Below are 17,378 nucleotides of genomic sequence, written 5' to 3'. Positions count from 1 at the left end.
GGACGCCGAACGCTGAACTGAACGAACGACGAAAAGCAAACCGAAGCTAAAGCAAAAGCAAAGCCAAGAGGAAAGAGCGGAGAGAGCGAGGCGTTCCGAAAATGAGTATCACCGCAAAATCGCCAGACTCTTATAAAAATTATGAATTTTATTATTCGCTGCTCCTTCTTAACATAACGGATCAACCACATAATTACATTCAAATAATACGTTAGATCTCCGACATATATATTATAATATTGTTCCGTTTAACTGAGCCCAAAAAATGGTAAATGTAAAAAGGTTAGGTTTCAACCCAACATCACTCATGATTGCAGATGTTTTTAGTATTTGTTTTTAGAAAACAACTATTTACTGTTTAAATTAAATAACGAAAAAGTTAAATCCCCATCGTTTCGCGATTCTCAACTGACGATTCGCGGAAAATCCCTTACTTTATTTGTGCGCAACAAAAGCGCGCGAGAAAGCGCCACTCTCACTCTCTTTGCCTTTCTCTCCTTTTGCGGGGACTCAGCTGGCTAGGGGGGGTTCCGTAAATTGGATTTATGCATATCGGCCAATGAATAATATTCAGTAGTGTAATTCCTGCAAGAAACTCGGATGGCCAGAGCTCCACAAAATGCCAACGTCCCGGCGTCCTTGTGCGCTCTCTTCTCGAGAAAAGCAGCGAGAGCAAGAGCTTAGCAAGCACAAAAAGAAGAACAAAGACTGAAGGGCAGATAGTGGGAGAGAGAGAGAGAGAGAGAGAGAAGACGTTCTAAGTGTACGGTAAGAAGATAAGCTTAACGGCGCATTCCGCTCGGTCAGAGTCAAAGCAAACATGTCACGACATGCACAAACAGAAGACGCCAACTGTTGTCATTCCGCTCCTGTCACTCCAGCTCCCTATCTCGCTCTATTTTCGACTCTGCTGTTTGCACTGCCCTTTCTAGTTTATCTATTGCATGTGATAAAGTTCAACTTTGACATTTACACCGCGCATGTCCCAAAAATGTAAGGAACAATTGAGTTTACACAGGTTGCCCAGTGATTTTTGAACGTGTAGTCGCTCTAACGGTAAGCCGAATGCAAATTTTAATTGAGTGGACACTAGTTGCCTCACTCTCACTTCCGTCCACTTAATGCATCCATCTCCTTGTGCGTATTTCCATTCCAACTTCGCAATTCTGTTATTTAATTAGTTTCTTAAATTTTGTCTCTTATGAGTTAAACATCATTTCGTTTCAGTTTATTTATTATTTACATTTTCTTTCGTGTACCTTTCATTAGGTATCATAATGGTATTTCAGGCACTTTTTGCTTGCTTTATTTATCGTGTTGTTTTTGGTTAGGCATCTGCTTAAGATCAACTGTGATATATGCATTTATCTTTTTATTATTAGCTCATTTAAGTTGTTTGTTCCGATTTACTATGTATATTTTAGTACGTTCGATTCGGAAATTTTTCTAATTACTTAAGAAGGTGGGCCAAAAAATATGGCCAGCAAGTTCTTGTGTTTTTTTTTTAATACTATACGTATTTAAAAGTTACAATCCATTGGCGGATCACCAATGCCAGAAATTAAAAAACTTGAGTTTTCGAAAATTTGCAGCTTTTATTTTTATGGGGTTTTATAGGTTTTTCTTTTTTGATTGTTTGATGAAACTTCTAAGCTAAACTACGAATTTCGGGTTTTTTTTTAGTTCTGAGTATCAGAAAGTGCGTGGCAATCGAACTTCCCTGGTAACCAGGGGGCGTGGCCATGGACGCCCTAGTTCTGGGCGTGGTGCATGCCGTGGTAGGCGGCCTGCTTGTGGGCAGGGCTGCGCTGACCGAAGGGGCTCTTGGCGTTGACCTCCAGGATGTAGTCACCGCGCAGATCGTAGTCGATCTGGAGACCCATGTAGGCGCGCTTGCCGAAGCCATCCTGCTCCTTGTACTGCTTCAGCGAGTTGGCGGGAACGGCGGGGAAGTTGCGCTCGCTACCGGGACGCACGGACTCGGCAAAGTAGCGGGTGGCACGGGCAACAGCCTCCATCACATTCTCGGAGCCGGGAACACCGGTGGATGGTCCGTTGGGGTAGAAGTCAACATCGCCGCAACGGATGGGCGTGCCCATGGCGAAGGCCGAGGTGTGAATGGCATCCACGAAGTCAGCATCGCCGCGGGACAGACCAACCAAGACCTGGGGGTGCTTGGACAGCACCTTGGCGGGATCCAGACCGGTGATGCGGCGCAGCTTGTGTCCGGTTTGGGCGGTGAACTTGTTGCCAGCAGCTCCGGCCACATGGGCGCTGATTCCCTGGCCGATCAGATGGATGATCTCCTGGGGCACACCCTTGTTGGTCAGATCGATCAGGGTCTGGCCGATCATGGCGCCGGTGTTCTGCACATCCAGCATCGCGTAGCGCTTGAAGTTGGTCAGGGTGGAGCCGAGGTCGATGATCTGCAATTTAAATTTCATAAATATACATATACCTTCACATATAATTATGGAATATAGCAATGGGACAAACTTACGATCAAATCGCCGCTGGCGGCCTTGGCGGACTTCCATTGGTCGGCGGCCTCCTCGCTGCTGGTGTAGTCGTAGTCGCTGCTCTTGAGCAGCTGCTGTTGCTCCTGGGCGTTCTTCTGCTGCTGCTGGAGGTTGTTCTTCTGGATGTAGGCCTGGATCAGTCTGCGCATGGCCTTCTTCTGGGCGGGGCTGTTCTGGGGCAGACCGGTCAGGACAATGGTGACCTCATCCTCGCCGAATCCGGGCTGTGCCTTGGCCATCTCAACGTAGTTGTTCAACTTGCACTCAACCTTCTGTCCGTTGGACTTGACGATCCAGACGGGCACGTTGCTGGGGCTGGGCACAAAGCTGGGGGTCAGATCGTGCTTGATTTGGCCAACGTGGTCTAGGGATTCACAAGGAGGCGGCATGTCAAGTAAGATTATATCAACAGTAATCTCTGGAGATTTAGGTACTACACTCGAACCGCTAGAGATTTGCAATACTCACAGATCTTCTGGATCAGCTTGGCGCCCTGCTCCAGGGGCTGGTTCTCCAAACGCTCCCAGGTGATGTCGTTAAGGGAGGGCACGTTCTCCAGCTCGGTGGCGGTCAGCCACTTGGTGGGCTTCAGCTGGCCGTTGGCGGCATCCTTGGAGGCATGGGCCGCCACCAGGAGGCAGGTGGCCAGCAGGCAAAGGCGCAGACTCATCATGTTGGGGCAACTCCGGAATTGGATCAGATCAGGCCAAACGCTAAACGACGTTTGATGGCTTCTTCCAGCCGCATCTCTGGCTTATATAGCTCCGATTCCGATAGCGCACTGCCAACGATTTTCTGCTGACCACAGGAAGTCGTTGTTGTCGGCTGTCGTCTAGCTTCCAGTTTTTTCCACCCCTTCGTTCTGCTGATCTGTCGCCGGTGAATAAAGTGCAAGTCAAGGGAAAATGTGTTCGCCAACCAGTTAGTTAGTTAGTTCTCTTATCGCAATAAGGTTTTTGAACCTCTTCACACTTGGCAAAAAGTGTGCAAAAAATCCATTCATAAAGTGGTAAGATTCAGATATATATTGCATCGTGAAATTGAAGGCTGTAAATATGCTTCTATCATCATTATCATTTGGTTTTAATTACTTTCCTAATTGTACAACACTTACAGATTTAAGCTTATAATTCACAAAGCCGTGCAAATTTTTGTTCTGTGCACTTAAAATGTAATCTAGTACGATTGATTGAAACAACTTGTGTAGATCCCTTGATTAGACTTGAACTGGCAACAAACTTGCAACACCTGCGTCAAGTGAGGAACTGGTGGTGTGACCCGGCAGTGTGACCTCCAGCGATTGGAAGCCTGCCAAATTGGAATCAATGACCAGCCGCCAGGTGAATGCTTATACATTGCATTTATATGCAAATGCATAGCAACTGCTTCTGCAGTTTTCTTTGGCCTCATCAATTTGCCAGCCAAAATTATGTTCTCATTATTTCGAGCTCAATTTAAAACACAATAGCCACAATACCTCAAAAGGTAAATACAATGTTTGTGTCTGCATCAACAATAACGCTTCTGCTTAAGTTGCATAATATTGCATTGCATAAAAAGGAAAACATCAAGCAAATGTGTGCATTTTATGGTAAAAAAAAAGGTAAACATAATATTTAGGCACTTTACTCTACATTTGATTACTATACGTTACATACATAGTAAAATAAATGTAATATATAATATGTTATAAAAAAATATATGTTTATTCTTACAAAGTTTAGCCTAGAGAACATGTTATGTAACACGCTTATTTATGTTTGTGTAGCCAATTCCAACACATGCCATAAGGACCTTCTGGGCACCACGCACATCCTCCGCCTCGTCCTCGTCCTCCGCCTCGGGATTCTCCAGCTTGAAGGTGATCGAGAAGAAGTCGCGCAGATGTTGCAGAAAGTGTACGGTGTAATTGGACAGGGCACCTGTAATCAAGTTAAATATATACCACATTGTAGTCACACATGATTTAATGACATTCTCGAGCACATACCGGTGAGGAATTTGGAGACATGCTTTTGGCCCAGTGCTATATAGAGCGCCGCCAGCCATTGATAGCTGGAGTCCACACAGCCACCTCGATAAATCTCGTCCAGCAAACGCAGGGCCACCTCCTTGCCCATATTCTCGGGTATGGAGGGTGTATCGTCCTGTGAAGAGAATACGAGATAATACTACTAATATACTACTCTATAGTCGCTTTCAGGCTACTCACCGACTCCTCCCTTGTATTGGAACAGCAATCGGCGGCGAAGCACACACCGTCCGTTGTCTCTGCAATCAGACAGATGCCAAAGCCGGGCGAATTACCAGACATCTTGCCCTTGTTCTGGTCTGTGTAGATATAGACATCCGGCAGGAACTTTAGCATACATCCCTTAGCCGCCTCCACGGTGCGATTGGCCAGCGCCGGAGACACTTTGCAGGCATAAACAGTGCCCCGGATCCGTTTAACCATGCCCTGTGACTGGAATTGAATGGCTCGCAGGCTCTTTCGCACCGGACACCTAAAGGTGATCTCTCCGCCGCCCAGCGGAGCAACTCCTCGGCGCACAACCTTGAGTTCGAGGCCCTCGTCGACTAGGAGGAATCGCTTGAGCAGGGATAAGGCTGCACCCTTGATGTGGTCCACGGATGGCGAGTCCTTGCTGTTGGTCACACCGCGCAGGGTGCACTGTAGCGGACTCTTGCAAAATGGGCCCAAGGCTATTAGGGCGTCCAGATAGTAACCAATGCCACGCTGGACACAGCAATCATGATGAATCTGACCGCCATGCAGTAATCCTGGTGAGAACATGACACTCGTGCCGGCGGGATTCAATTCGATCTTGGTTCCATTGGTGATTTTGTCAAACAGGCGAATTAAACTTATCTCGTATTCCCGCAGACCGGGTGCCGTTTCGTCCTCCGAACGGATTTGGCTGATCTTCACCGGTTTGCCGGACAGGCAGGCGAGGATTAGGCGCTGCTTGAGGAAGTTGCTGCCGCGGTAAATCAGGCAATTGCCCTCCTGGGCAATGGGCGGCATCTTTTATGCTCCAAATTCTTCAATTAATCAAGAAATTTAGCAAAATGATCGTCGCACGTGCGTTAAAAGAGGTAAACAAAGGCTATCGCCGGACTATCGCCTATCGATATAGAAAACAGTATGGCAACGCTCCTTAGGGCTGTCAAGCGTTGGTATTATCGCTTTCAGTAAATAACATACTAAATTATTTCTAAATGAATGTATTTCAGAATGCATTTTTATAATTTACACAAAGCATTACAAACAATCGAACGATTGTTTTTATATTATTACTTTAAAAAAAATACTGCAAACTCCTATTAAAAATACCAAACGCTGTAGGAGATTTTAAATTGTTGTTGCGAAGGTCTTATCATTTTGAAGCTGGCGAAGGAAGTTCAAAAAAGGCTAACAAAACTGGCAGTAAAAATGTTTGCGGGTCCAAATCTTTATGATTATGTCATTTGTCCCAACGCTGGCTCGCACCTGGTAATGCTGTCTAACATGCCCTTCCATTTGCCGCGTTGTGCCAAGAAATTTCCATCGGCCAATTTGGCCCGCTGTCCCTATAACAGCACCCATTTGTACACTATTGACGATATATTTGTAGGTCCTGAATATATTATATATACGTGTGCAAATATTAAATTTAATTGTTCATCCCATTTTGCAGGAACATGTCATCCAGTGCCCGAGCTTCATCAGTGGAAGTGGAAGTGAAGAGAAGAAGGAACTTAAAGAAACTGTTGAGGACTGGGATGCCGAGCCGCCAGTTCCGACATATAATCCGAATATCCACTGTGAGGCGAATCCTATCATCCGTAGTCTGCACGGTGCTACGCGCTCCGCTCGTCAGGCGTTCCGCGAAAGGGAACGCAAGCGAATCATGGATTTGAATAATTTTCCTTAATATGTGAACATACAAGTCATACAAAGTATTAATGCACATACTACATATAAACATATACAACATACATACAAATAAACATATGTTATTTGATGCATTTCCAAAAAGGAGCACGGAATTTGCGTTAATAGATCAGCGTTTGATTGAATATGTATGTATGCATGTATTCAAATTACAAATTAATAAGGGTTAATTCAAGGAATCTTCAACATATAATCTCATAAATATTCATATTCATTCATATATCATAATTAAAATTACAAATAAACGAAGGTCATGTGAAGCAACAATTGGCTGTAAATTACTTTGTTTTCTTTTGCATTTCTTTCTGCCGCCATTTCGAAATGTACCGCAATTTAGGTTACGAAGCTGCCACCATGTTCAATAATTCTTGGAAAAATAAAAATAAACCGATTTTACTGAATTGAATGCTTTTTAATCTTGATAAAAACTTACCTAATGTAAGTTCCGAATGTTTTTATTACTCTTTAACTGAAACGATTCGACGATTCCTAGAAGCCTTCAAGATTCAATAAGATTCGTTTAACTTAGTTTTCCACATAAGCGGGCTTACTTCATAGGATCGTATTTGTATTTATTTTTAAAAACTAAAGTTAGCTTAGCTCAGCGATTATTTGAATACATTTGTATTTAAATTAAAAATTAATAAGGGTTAATTCAAGGAATCTTTAACATATAATTTCAAAAATATTCATATGGTAATTAAAATTACAAATAAGAAAACGGTCAACTGAAGCCACAATTGTCGGTAAATTACTTTGTTTTCTTTTGCATAGTTTTCTGCCGCCATTTGGAAATGTACAGCAATTTGGTTTATGTAGCGCCGTCCTTTTCAATATTTACTTCGTTTTCCTTTGCATAGCTTTCTGCCGCCACGTGGAAATGTACCGCAATTTAGGTTGTGTAGCCACCATGTTCAATAATTCTTGGCAAAATAAAAATAAACAGTTTTTACTGAATTGAATGTTTTTTAATTTTGATAAAAAGGTAAGATCATTGGGCAAGTATATACATATTTACATCCAATAAGTGTAAATGAAGTAATAATAAATATGTAAAACTACTTCTCGGAGCTGCCACTTACCACATAGGATCGTATTTATACTTATATTTGAAAACTTTTAAAAAAAAACTTCCCCATATAAAGGGGGAGCTTCGCAATGTGCGCTTTTATAAGTCACCACTTTAACGGAAATCGAACAGTCCGGCAGCACCGTTTCGCCGAAAAAGTATAAAAGCCCACGTTTCGTCGTTCTCTGGCTCAATCGAGTTGAGTTTTCACGGCGTGAACAACAGTGTGCGTTATTGGTTCCTGACTCTGCGGTTCTCCAATCCTTTTTCTTCCAATCCAACTGAAATAAAAAATCAAAAGTTCATACTGTTAAGTGGCAAAAACAACAATAGCGAAGGTGAATAAGGCATAATAAACAACACACGCAACTGAATGGTTGTGGGTGTGCGAGTGTGTGTATGCGCGTGTGAAGGAGCCTTTTAGTAAACACTCACACACTTGTGTATTTTTTTTTCTGTGAGCCACAATATATTTGAGTGTATTTTTTGCCATTTGCCTTGCCAACCCCTCTCCCCCGCACGCATATAAAAAGAGAAAGAGAGGGAGGGAAAAAAAGGAGCCCACGAAGAAAAGCAACAACTATTAAACAGGCTCCTCATCGTATAAAAGCAGCGCAGCCGCCGTCGACGTCAACTGCAGTGGGCCAACGTCGTTGCAGTCGTCGTTAGTTTTTGTTCTTGTTGCAGCATCAAAGACAGAAGTAGAGAGAGCGAGCGAAACAGCCGGAGAGACAAAAAAAAAGCACTTAGGTAAGTGGCAAAATAAAAAAAACGCAGAAACAGCAGCAGCAACAACAACATCGATCTTGACGAAGACCAATTCAAAGAAACAAGCGAAAAAAACTGCCGGCGAATGCGAATATAAAAGCAAAAACGAAATTACAGTCGCGGTCACAAAATTATGCCATATTAGATGATTTCAATAAAAACAAGTGAAATTTAAAAATTTGTTGATGCGCTACATTCGCTCCAATTGGAAAACGTTGGTCTACGTGATAAAATCAACCGGCACACACGCACGCACCCGAAAATTCGAGAAAAACTAAAACGAGCAAAGCAGAAACCGAAAAAAAAAACAGCTGCCCACATTGGAAGGGGGGGGGGGGGGGGGGGGGGGGGGGGGGTGAATTTGTTTGGTTTTTTTTTCTGCCTTCCAAACTTGTTCCTTAGGCTTTTTGATTTTATTTTCGTTGCGTCGGGGTTTATTTGCATTCGACGCCCAGTCCAATGTTTCCATGTCATCCGATTTTGTTTTCCCATATTATATACCAAAAATGTTGACTTGCAGTCCTGGTACAGTGCATAATTAACGATTATTTAAGTATTTAACAAAATCAGATTATGGTACAATTTACCTGAAACGCTAAGATTGTTCCTATGAAAAAATGCAATATGACCAAAAGTATAATATGACTCCAAAAACCCGAGATGTGTTATTAAAAGGGTTCTGGACTGGGGGACTTGCAAACAATTCCAGGCAAAACACAAACAAATTCCAATTTCTCTGGTTACTGGATGCCAAACAAATACCGTTCTCAGTTTATTAAAGGCATAACAATAACTTCAAATTAATTCTGTAGCTTCAAAAAGAGTATGTGACAAAATGGTTGTTAATTTCTTTTATATAAATGCAATTCCTGTGTGCCTAATAGTTCGATCTCTTCTGTTAAAAAAAAAACAACAGCATTCAATGTTGCGAACGTCTTTGCCTCCTTTTTCTTGTTCTTTTTATTGGACATTGCTTATGTAGTTTTTTTTTGCGAAATATTTGCGACGCAATTTCGAAAGCGTCACTTTTATGCTCTTTTCCCTCGCTCCTCTTTATCTCTCTCTCCACTTCTTACCAACTCAACCTTTTCCCCATTTCGGGGTTAAAAAATAATTTCGGACACGCATCAATAAAAAGCGCGAAGGAGGAAAAGAGATGCGAAAAAATGCTGAAAAATGTTCACTTTGTTGTTTCTGTTGTTGTTATCCGAAAAAGGGGGCACAACAAGTGCGAAAGAAGGAGAAGAAGAATCAGATGAGGAAGAGACCGGAAAGAGACGGCAATAAAAACATAGAAATTCGTGAGGCGCACAAAATTTTCAAGGTTATACCGGGCAAAACAAACATAAGACCGGTAACAGCATATGTACATGTACATACATATTACAGAGGGGGAAATACATAAGAATCAGCGGTTAAAGAAGAGGAGAAAGCACAAGCGGCGCAATATAAAAAGCACTCACAAACCAACAACAACACATGAAAACACAAAAAACAACACATGCGGCATTTATTTTTGCACGTTATCTTTGTTTTCATTTGCATTATGCTGACATTATGTACATGGATTGAAGAATTGTATGAAAAGCGATTGCCAATTCGACAATTTTACAACCGAAAATTGCGATAATTAATCAGGCAAATTTATCAAAACGAGTGTACTTAATTTAAATAAACTATATTATTTACTCTTATTGATTTGTTTGATTTGATCTTATAAATACAGATTTATGTTTGTTCTATTATAGCATTTAAATTAAAATTGCAAAACAGAATAAAAACATTTCAAATAAATAGGGAAAACAAAAGCAGCTGGAAAAGTAAAACATGTGTATGTATGTAGGCACTTATGTAGACCAAAAGCATTTACATAGGCATGAAAACACAAGCAACTTCCAATTTAGAGTTGGTGCGAAGGAGATGGCTATATTGCTTGTGGGGGTTGCAAACTTTAACGGTAACAAGATTATGTAGTAGCTTTGGTGTTGTTGTTGTTGCGTGACCTTGAATTTCGTCTATAGGGGAGTTTCGATACATGTCCCTATCGCTATCCCTGTCACACCCACGCCCATTGACAAACATTTGCAATTTCCAAGACGCAGTACCGTTATTATATACAGATGCGGTCAAAAAAATAGCGCGAAAGCTGAATTATTATGGTTATATCTTAAAAATAAAAAACTATAAACTTCTTTGCAAAGTTGTTAAAATATCTAGTTAGCACTTAAAAAAAAACAATAATAATAATAAAAAAAAAAAACCGTAAAATAGCGACCCCAGTCATTTCTACATAGTATATATTGACTTTTGATCTTGTCATTACAATTAATTTGTATTATTGTGGGCATTAAATTTATGGGCATGCCAAAGAGCTTGTTCTATATTTAGGCAAAAACTATTAAATTTGAATAGCACAAAAAGAAACCTAACTGAACTTGGAAAGAAGGGGTTTCTGAGGGGCCATTGTCGGCTACGTGCCAGACATCATGTGTATTTATTTTAGTTCCATGTTTTTCACAGTCGCGACGCATAATAAACAAGTAAAACTTTCGCTGACTAAAGCATCCCGTCTTGAAGGCGCGACATGTAAAATAAACAAACGAAGGCGTTCCCTTAGAATAGTGATACCCAACCAACCACGCCATCAACGTCTCTATCTCTTTTATATGTATGTTTTCCTAAAGTTTCAAGTTTCATAATTGCACCGAAGGACCCATTCCTTTAAACGATTAAATTGCATATTCATAAGCAAATTTGTTATTATATTTTTCTTAGTTTTCTGCCAACTTGATGCTTTAATGTTAACCAAAACCTTTTCCCCATCTATTGCAATTGCAATTTTATTTATAGACAAAAAAGAAGCCACGCACCTGGTGCCAGAGTACAAAACCCAAACATCTACAATATCCGAGCTGTGCATTCCAAGGGGATAACGAGGAACGTATATCGAGAGTTTGAGAACATCGTCAGCATGGACGTGGAATCGAATAACAAACGCGCCACCAACGGCGGCCGTCAGTTCACCCCACCGTCGGACTCCGATTCCAAGGAGAGTTCCGTCGAGCGTGAGCTGAACGGAGAGATCGAGGCGGTGGAGCTAAATGGGAGTGGCAGTGGCGGTCACTCGAACGAGCATGTTAAGAAGCTACCGGCTGTCGAGGATGGCAGGATTAAGCGTAAGGCCAAGCGGCTCATCCAAAGACAGAATAGTGGTTCCGGCGGCAGTGCCAATCAAACCAATGGCAATGGAGCTGCTGTCGCTGGTGGAGCAAGTGTAACGGCGCTGGGAATCAACAGAATTATGCCGTCGCCCGGTGGCTATGTGGTGCCACATCGACGCTGGAAGAACAGCCGACGTTCGCGAACCATGAATCGTGGTCGCGGACTACCCAAAAAGGGTGGTGGTGGCGGCAAGGGCGTCTGGGGATTGCCCGGTTCCGAGGCTCTGGCCGAGGTCTATGAGGACGAGAATGATCCTAACTACGATAGTGAGTGCAACGATCGTAATGTGGAGCTTCGCGAGGTGATCACTGAGATAACACCCGAGGAGTTCTTTAAGCTGGCGGAGCCCATTGTCTTGGAGTACTACGAGCACGGGGATCCGCACGAGGTGGCACTGAGCTTTGATGAGATACTGCAGGCTCCGATGCGCGAGCACGTCACCAGCATTCTCGTGGAGATCGCCATGGATCACAAGGATTCGCAGCGTGAGATGACCTCGGTGCTGATCTCCGATCTCTACGGACGCGTTATTACCGGCAAGGATATTGAGAAGGGCTTCAACATGCTGTTGGCCAATCTGCCGGATCTCGTCCTGGACACTCCAGAGGCGCCAATCATGCTCGGCAACTTTATGGCCCGCGCCGTGGCCGATGACTGCATTCCGCCCAAGTTTGTGGCCAAGACGGGTGAGGAGCTAAGACGTTTGGGACTGGGCGAACATGCCGAACAGGCCCTCCGCCGTGCTGACTCGCTTATCTACAAGCATGTGTGGGCCCATTTGGACAATGTCTGGGGCATGGGTGGGCCACTGCGTCCCGTGAAGACGATCACCATGCAGATGGAGCTGCTGCTCAAGGAGTACTTATCCTCGCGCGACGTGGCCGAGGCACAGCGCTGCCTGCGTGCCCTCGAGGTGCCACACTATCATCACGAGCTCGTCTACGAGGCGATTGTCATGACACTGGAGTCACTTAGCCAGACCACCGAGGAGGCCATGTGCGAGCTGCTCAAGCAGCTAGATCTCACCTGCCTGGTGCTGCCCGCGGGCATGGAGCAGGTGGGTCATACATTATATGTAGTTATAAAGTAGTAGTAGTAGTAGTAGTTCCATTGATAACCAAAATCATTTCACAACACTACAATTTACTATCTCTAATCCTTTAGGGTTTCTTGCGCGCCTTCGACGACATGGCCGACATCGTTTTGGATGTGCCCCTGGCCTATATAATACTCGATCGCTTCGTCGAGCGCTGCAATCGCGCAGGATTCCTAACCGACAAGGTTATAAACAATGTGCCATCGCGGTAAGTTTTGGGGTTAAGTCCTTAAGGAAATGGAATGGGAAACCCTTTTATTAGGGTGGGATGTGGAATCACTTAATCTATAGGCTTGCGTTTTTGATATCAAGTGCTGTTTGTTTGATTTAATCGTATGATCAGAAATAAGATTACCAACTGATGAGCAGGCCCACCTTTGTATACAAACACACAAATCCACTCCACTACCTGCAAGAAAGTATACTTCGTAATGAGAGCGAGACGTGTTTACGTAATCGTAGCAGCTATAAAGACAACACGCCCCCAAAGTAGTAGTACCCCCTATAAACTGCGGCTATACGTACAGACATACATTGTTGTTTACAATCTTAAAACTCAATATACATACATATAGTCTCCATAAAAAGCGGCGGGTCTATCGATCAGATCGTCAGCTTTGTTTGTACTTACATATCTACATAATTAAAGGTGTGGATTAATTGTTAATAAGACCTTGGCATTCGGCTTGATAGCAAAATGAACTAATTGTCGATTTTGTTATGATTTTTGCTTGATTATTCTATTTTCGGCGAAGGGTAGACTTACATAGCTAAAGATTTATGGAGGCCATTCGTTTGTTCTAATTTTCGCCTATGAATTCAAACAGTATTGGTCACATAAATATGTAACGATTAAATAATTATGATGTGATGATATTAAGATATATGAATAATTAGGATTGCAATTTAAAGTACATATTTTTTTTAGCTGTTTAAAAACCAGCTAACATTTCGTTCTTCATAGAATTCCTATTATTTTAACCGCTGCTGTGCTGAAATGTGCATGCTCGTATGTACGTGTTTATTTTGTGTTTTTGCCGGCTTCGACTTGTTTATTGTTCTCCTATTTTTTTGGCGTCTTCGTTTTTTTTTTTTTTTTGTTGTGCTTTTGGCTGAGTTTCTTATACACAATACATACACGGCTAGTAGTATGTACGTACATGTAGACGTGTTTCGTTTGTGGCCAGAGTGTTTTGGGTGTATATGTACATATATGATGTATGTTTGTTTATGAATTTTCTATTGCGCAGTTTAGTTTCGCATTTTGGAATTAACTTAACGTATATACATACGTACATATGTATGTACATACTACGCGTCATCCGTTGAGGCAGTCGCGCCGATTGCTTTTGGTTCTTTTTTTTGTTTTCTTTCGTATATTTGTGTTGTGTATTTTCTTATTGTTTATGCTGTTGTGCCGGTTTATCAGGTGCCGGCTAGTTATGTATATTTATTCTTGCTTGCCTCCACTTTTTCTGCGATCAGCTTTATTATTTTCCCACTTTCTGTTTCTTTGTGGTTGTGTTTTTGCTAAGAGTTGATGGGAAATAATAGTAACTGTGTGACCGGTTATAAATACATACATATATGTATGTACATATATGTATAAAGGTATGCACAGATGAAGATGTAAACACAGGTCTTTTGTTTTCCATGGGTCATTTCCAATACTACGTACCAAAGTTGTTGCTTTGCATTTTCTGGATTCTGAATCCTTTTAGTATTATCGTAATTATTACTATTTAACAGATTTACTTGGCATAATGCAGGTTACGTTATTTCAACAATACAGCAATACTTTTGTTTAATAGGAATGGCTGGCGGAGGGTAACTAAAAATCCATATTCTTCCATCGTGTGAACATATTCAGCGTAGGGGGTTTGGTGGGGTAAATGTGGCTGGACGTCTCTTATCGATTGGTTTTTTATCGCGGCAAACTTTGCATTGCTGAATTGTTGTTGTTTTGCTTGGACTTTATTATGAATTCTGTTGTTGTTTGTTGGTGCAACAACCTGCATGTGGCTCAAGATAGTCTTGGCGTCTTGTTGTTGTTGTTTTTTGTTTGTTTTGTTTTTACTGTTTGTGCGAAGGTAAACATGGCTGCCAAGTTGCTGTTATCGACCTGCTCTGCCACTCCCACTTTAGTAGTGCTGCCCCTGTTGTTGCTGCTTTCGTTGTTGTTACTGCCACTACTATAACTGCATTTGCATTTGCATTTCGCCTTGACAGCGGCTATTGCACTTTGCCACAGCGCGCGACAGCCACAAATGCAACAACAACTGCAACAGCAACTAGAAAAGCAACAAACTGCAGCAGCCGCAAAGGCACAACAACACAAACTACACCCAACAACAACTGCATTTGACGCCAACGCAACTACAACGGCAAAAGTTGTTGTTTTTTTTCTGTTGTTTTTTTTTTTTTTAAAGCTGAACTCAATGCCAAGAGACTCAGACATAACGGTACGTGGGGCCGAGTGATGGCTGTTTTCTAGCTATATTCTAATAACTCCATTATATTCGAATATATATTCCAAAGTATGGAATAGAATCTAGTTCAATGCTTAATGCTTGATCATTTTTAGTTAGTTTATTTAAATAAATCGTAGGAGTAATAAAATGGCAAATGTTTCAGCTATAAAGTAGCCAAACTGCCAGCACTGCAACTGGCTGCAGTTTTTTTTTTTTCTGGGGTCCCCGCTCTTTTATGCTTTTGCTTTATTGTTCTTGATTTATTTTTATATATTATGTTATTGTTTAACTCTTGTATTTACTTGCTTTGGCGATCGCGCGCTTATCTTGCCTCAATTTTAATTGACTCTTACACCAGCGCACTTGTGTGTGTGTGTGTTTATAAATAGATATATTTCTGCATTTAGTACCCCACTTGGTCACATTTATAGTAGCAACAATTAAGGCTCCAGCTGGTTTTTGCCATTGTTATGTTTGTTTTGTTTCTAGGCCAGAATCCTTTGATTGGCCAGCTTGGTGCTGTCCCCCTTTAAATATATAAAACTAGTTTTAATTTACCTCACTCTCCCCACTGCATTTGGTTCACCCGCTACTTTTGCACAGCTGTTGCAGTAAAGAGAGACCCCCAACGGGAGAGAGAGATAGAGAGCGCGAAAAAGGGTCAACGGTTGAATGAACTTTTGTGCAAATTCGTTGTTGTTCTTGTTATTGTTGTTACCAAATTTGCGCCAAGCATTTCGCAACTTGTTTTTTGTTTTCTCCTCTTTGTTTCCTTGTTCTTTGTATTATATTTGTTTTTTTTTTTTTTTCTTGTTTTGTTTTAGCGGCAATGCATTGCATAATTGTATAATTGCTTAGTGCGTACGGCAGCGCGCGAGAGAGAAAGAGAGCGAGATAGTATTATGCAGTTGCATTTCACATGCATTTATTTCTTTGTTTAAGAAAAGCTATACTGCAAAGTATTTCAAAATAAGAAAATAGCATAAGGTTTCAATTATTATCATTATTTAATAATAGCAAATGTAAATGTGTATGTATCAGTCAGGCTAAAGAGATGATTTGTTTACCGAATTGCAAGGGCCATTATATTCACTACTTCTCCAGTTGTATTACCAATTTCTGACCAATTTTTTCCCGTTTTATATTTGCAGCGGACGCAAGCGTTTCGTTTCGGAGGGCGACGGCGGCCACGTGAAGCCGACTACCTTCACCATGCGTGATTAAATCATGGGGACAACGGGGACGTTATATGCTGCACATGCTTATATGACAACTGCCCCCAGAGCCACCCACTGACAACTAGAGGAGCAACAAGAGCGAAGCAAACATTAAACAAAAACAAAATAAAAAACACCAAATTACAAAAAAAAAAGAATTCATACGAACGCAAAGAGTAAATACAACATTTATAAGAAACAAAAGACGATATGAAGAATTTGTCGCAAACTTGATAAAAAGATCTTATCCTCAGAATCCAGATAAGGTCAACACACAAAAGAAAAAACAAGCAAAAAAAAAAAAGAAGAACAAAAAAATGCAAACAATCAATCGGAATTTGATCTCCGTTTAAACTATATTCATTATTATACTACATAAACACCTACAACGTATATCTTACCTACATGTAACTACCAGCGTAATTCGGAAGTATATTTTAAATATTTGTTAAAAACGAGATGAGTGAAATGATCACAAAAAAGAAAAAGAAACGAGAATCCAGCCAAAAGAGTATGCGGAAACCACAAGCAGGAGCAGCAGCAGGAACAGGGTCAGAGATGGGTCGCGTTTTGTGGCTAGGATTTCGCCTTAAGGATGCGAGTTGGCGTACTTAGCACGCCCGTCATTATTACGATGCCACATGAAATCAAAGCATATTATTTACATGAAACTGTTATAGGCACTCGTACACCACACACCTTTTGGGTTGATTGAATTGAACTTGTATTGAGACGAACCAATGATGATGATTTATGCGCTATCAACGCAATCAAAACTGATGATTACACAAAACAAATTCCATTGACTTGAAATTGAGAAAACCATTTATAATATTCCTATGCGCATCGAAATCATGATTTTCCTTAATTTTTGTTGTAACTTTGAGTGTCAGAAGACTAACATAATTAGGCTTAGTTTTACTTTATACGTATATTTACCCACGGATTCATCTTATTCTGCTTGCTTTTTTTTTTGATTGAATAAAAGCTGCATTTTAAATGATAAGAAAAAAGACTTTGTTTTCGCCGCACTTATATTTTAAAATGTTCACACACTTCATGAAGAAATAAAATTCGACATA

The 17,378-nt window shown here is 41.4% G+C and overlaps 4 protein-coding genes and 1 long non-coding RNA gene across 5 annotated transcripts; 3 read left to right on the top strand and 2 right to left on the bottom strand.

Moving 5' to 3' along the window:
* Positions 1–591: 591 nt before the first annotated feature.
* On the top strand, positions 592–4,374 carry LOC116802261. The gene is made up of 3 exons (XR_004362632.1): positions 592–1,056; positions 3,727–3,859; positions 4,288–4,374. It is a non-coding gene; the product is annotated as an uncharacterized LOC116802261 (long non-coding RNA).
* On the bottom strand, positions 1,581–3,248 carry LOC6618457 (vitellogenin-3). Its single transcript, XM_002042691.2, has 3 exons — positions 2,988–3,248; positions 2,501–2,883; positions 1,581–2,426 (listed from the first exon to the last, which is right to left on the bottom strand). Exons 1-3 carry the CDS (start codon positions 3,190–3,192, stop codon positions 1,752–1,754), a joined length of 1,263 nt encoding a protein of 420 aa, XP_002042727.1. The 5' UTR covers positions 3,193–3,248; the 3' UTR covers positions 1,581–1,751.
* On the bottom strand, positions 4,200–5,622 carry LOC6618456 (probable RNA 3'-terminal phosphate cyclase-like protein). The gene is made up of 3 exons (XM_002042690.2): positions 4,732–5,622; positions 4,510–4,666; positions 4,200–4,441 (listed from the first exon to the last, which is right to left on the bottom strand). Exons 1-3 carry the CDS (start codon positions 5,542–5,544, stop codon positions 4,257–4,259), a joined length of 1,155 nt encoding a protein of 384 aa, XP_002042726.1. The 5' UTR covers positions 5,545–5,622; the 3' UTR covers positions 4,200–4,256.
* Positions 5,623–5,885: 263 nt separating this feature from the next.
* LOC6618455 (gametocyte-specific factor 1 homolog) lies at positions 5,886–6,720 on the top strand. Its single transcript, XM_002042689.2, has 2 exons — positions 5,886–6,129; positions 6,197–6,720. Exons 1-2 carry the CDS (start codon positions 5,953–5,955, stop codon positions 6,431–6,433), a joined length of 414 nt encoding a protein of 137 aa, XP_002042725.2. The 5' UTR covers positions 5,886–5,952; the 3' UTR covers positions 6,434–6,720.
* Positions 6,721–7,720: 1,000 nt separating this feature from the next.
* LOC6618453 (programmed cell death protein 4) lies at positions 7,721–17,062 on the top strand. The gene is made up of 4 exons (XM_002042687.2): positions 7,721–8,272; positions 11,141–12,569; positions 12,677–12,816; positions 16,231–17,062. The coding sequence occupies exons 2-4, from the start codon at positions 11,262–11,264 to the stop codon at positions 16,301–16,303; spliced, it is 1,521 nt and encodes a 506-aa protein (XP_002042723.2). The 5' UTR covers positions 7,721–8,272; positions 11,141–11,261; the 3' UTR covers positions 16,304–17,062.
* Positions 17,063–17,378: the final 316 nt, after the last annotated feature.

This window comes from Drosophila sechellia, chromosome X (genome assembly GCF_004382195.2).
Source record: "Drosophila sechellia strain sech25 chromosome X, ASM438219v1, whole genome shotgun sequence".
Lineage (NCBI taxonomy): Eukaryota > Metazoa > Arthropoda > Insecta > Diptera > Drosophilidae > Drosophila > Drosophila sechellia.
This window is presented reverse-complemented; position numbering and strand designations above follow the sequence as displayed.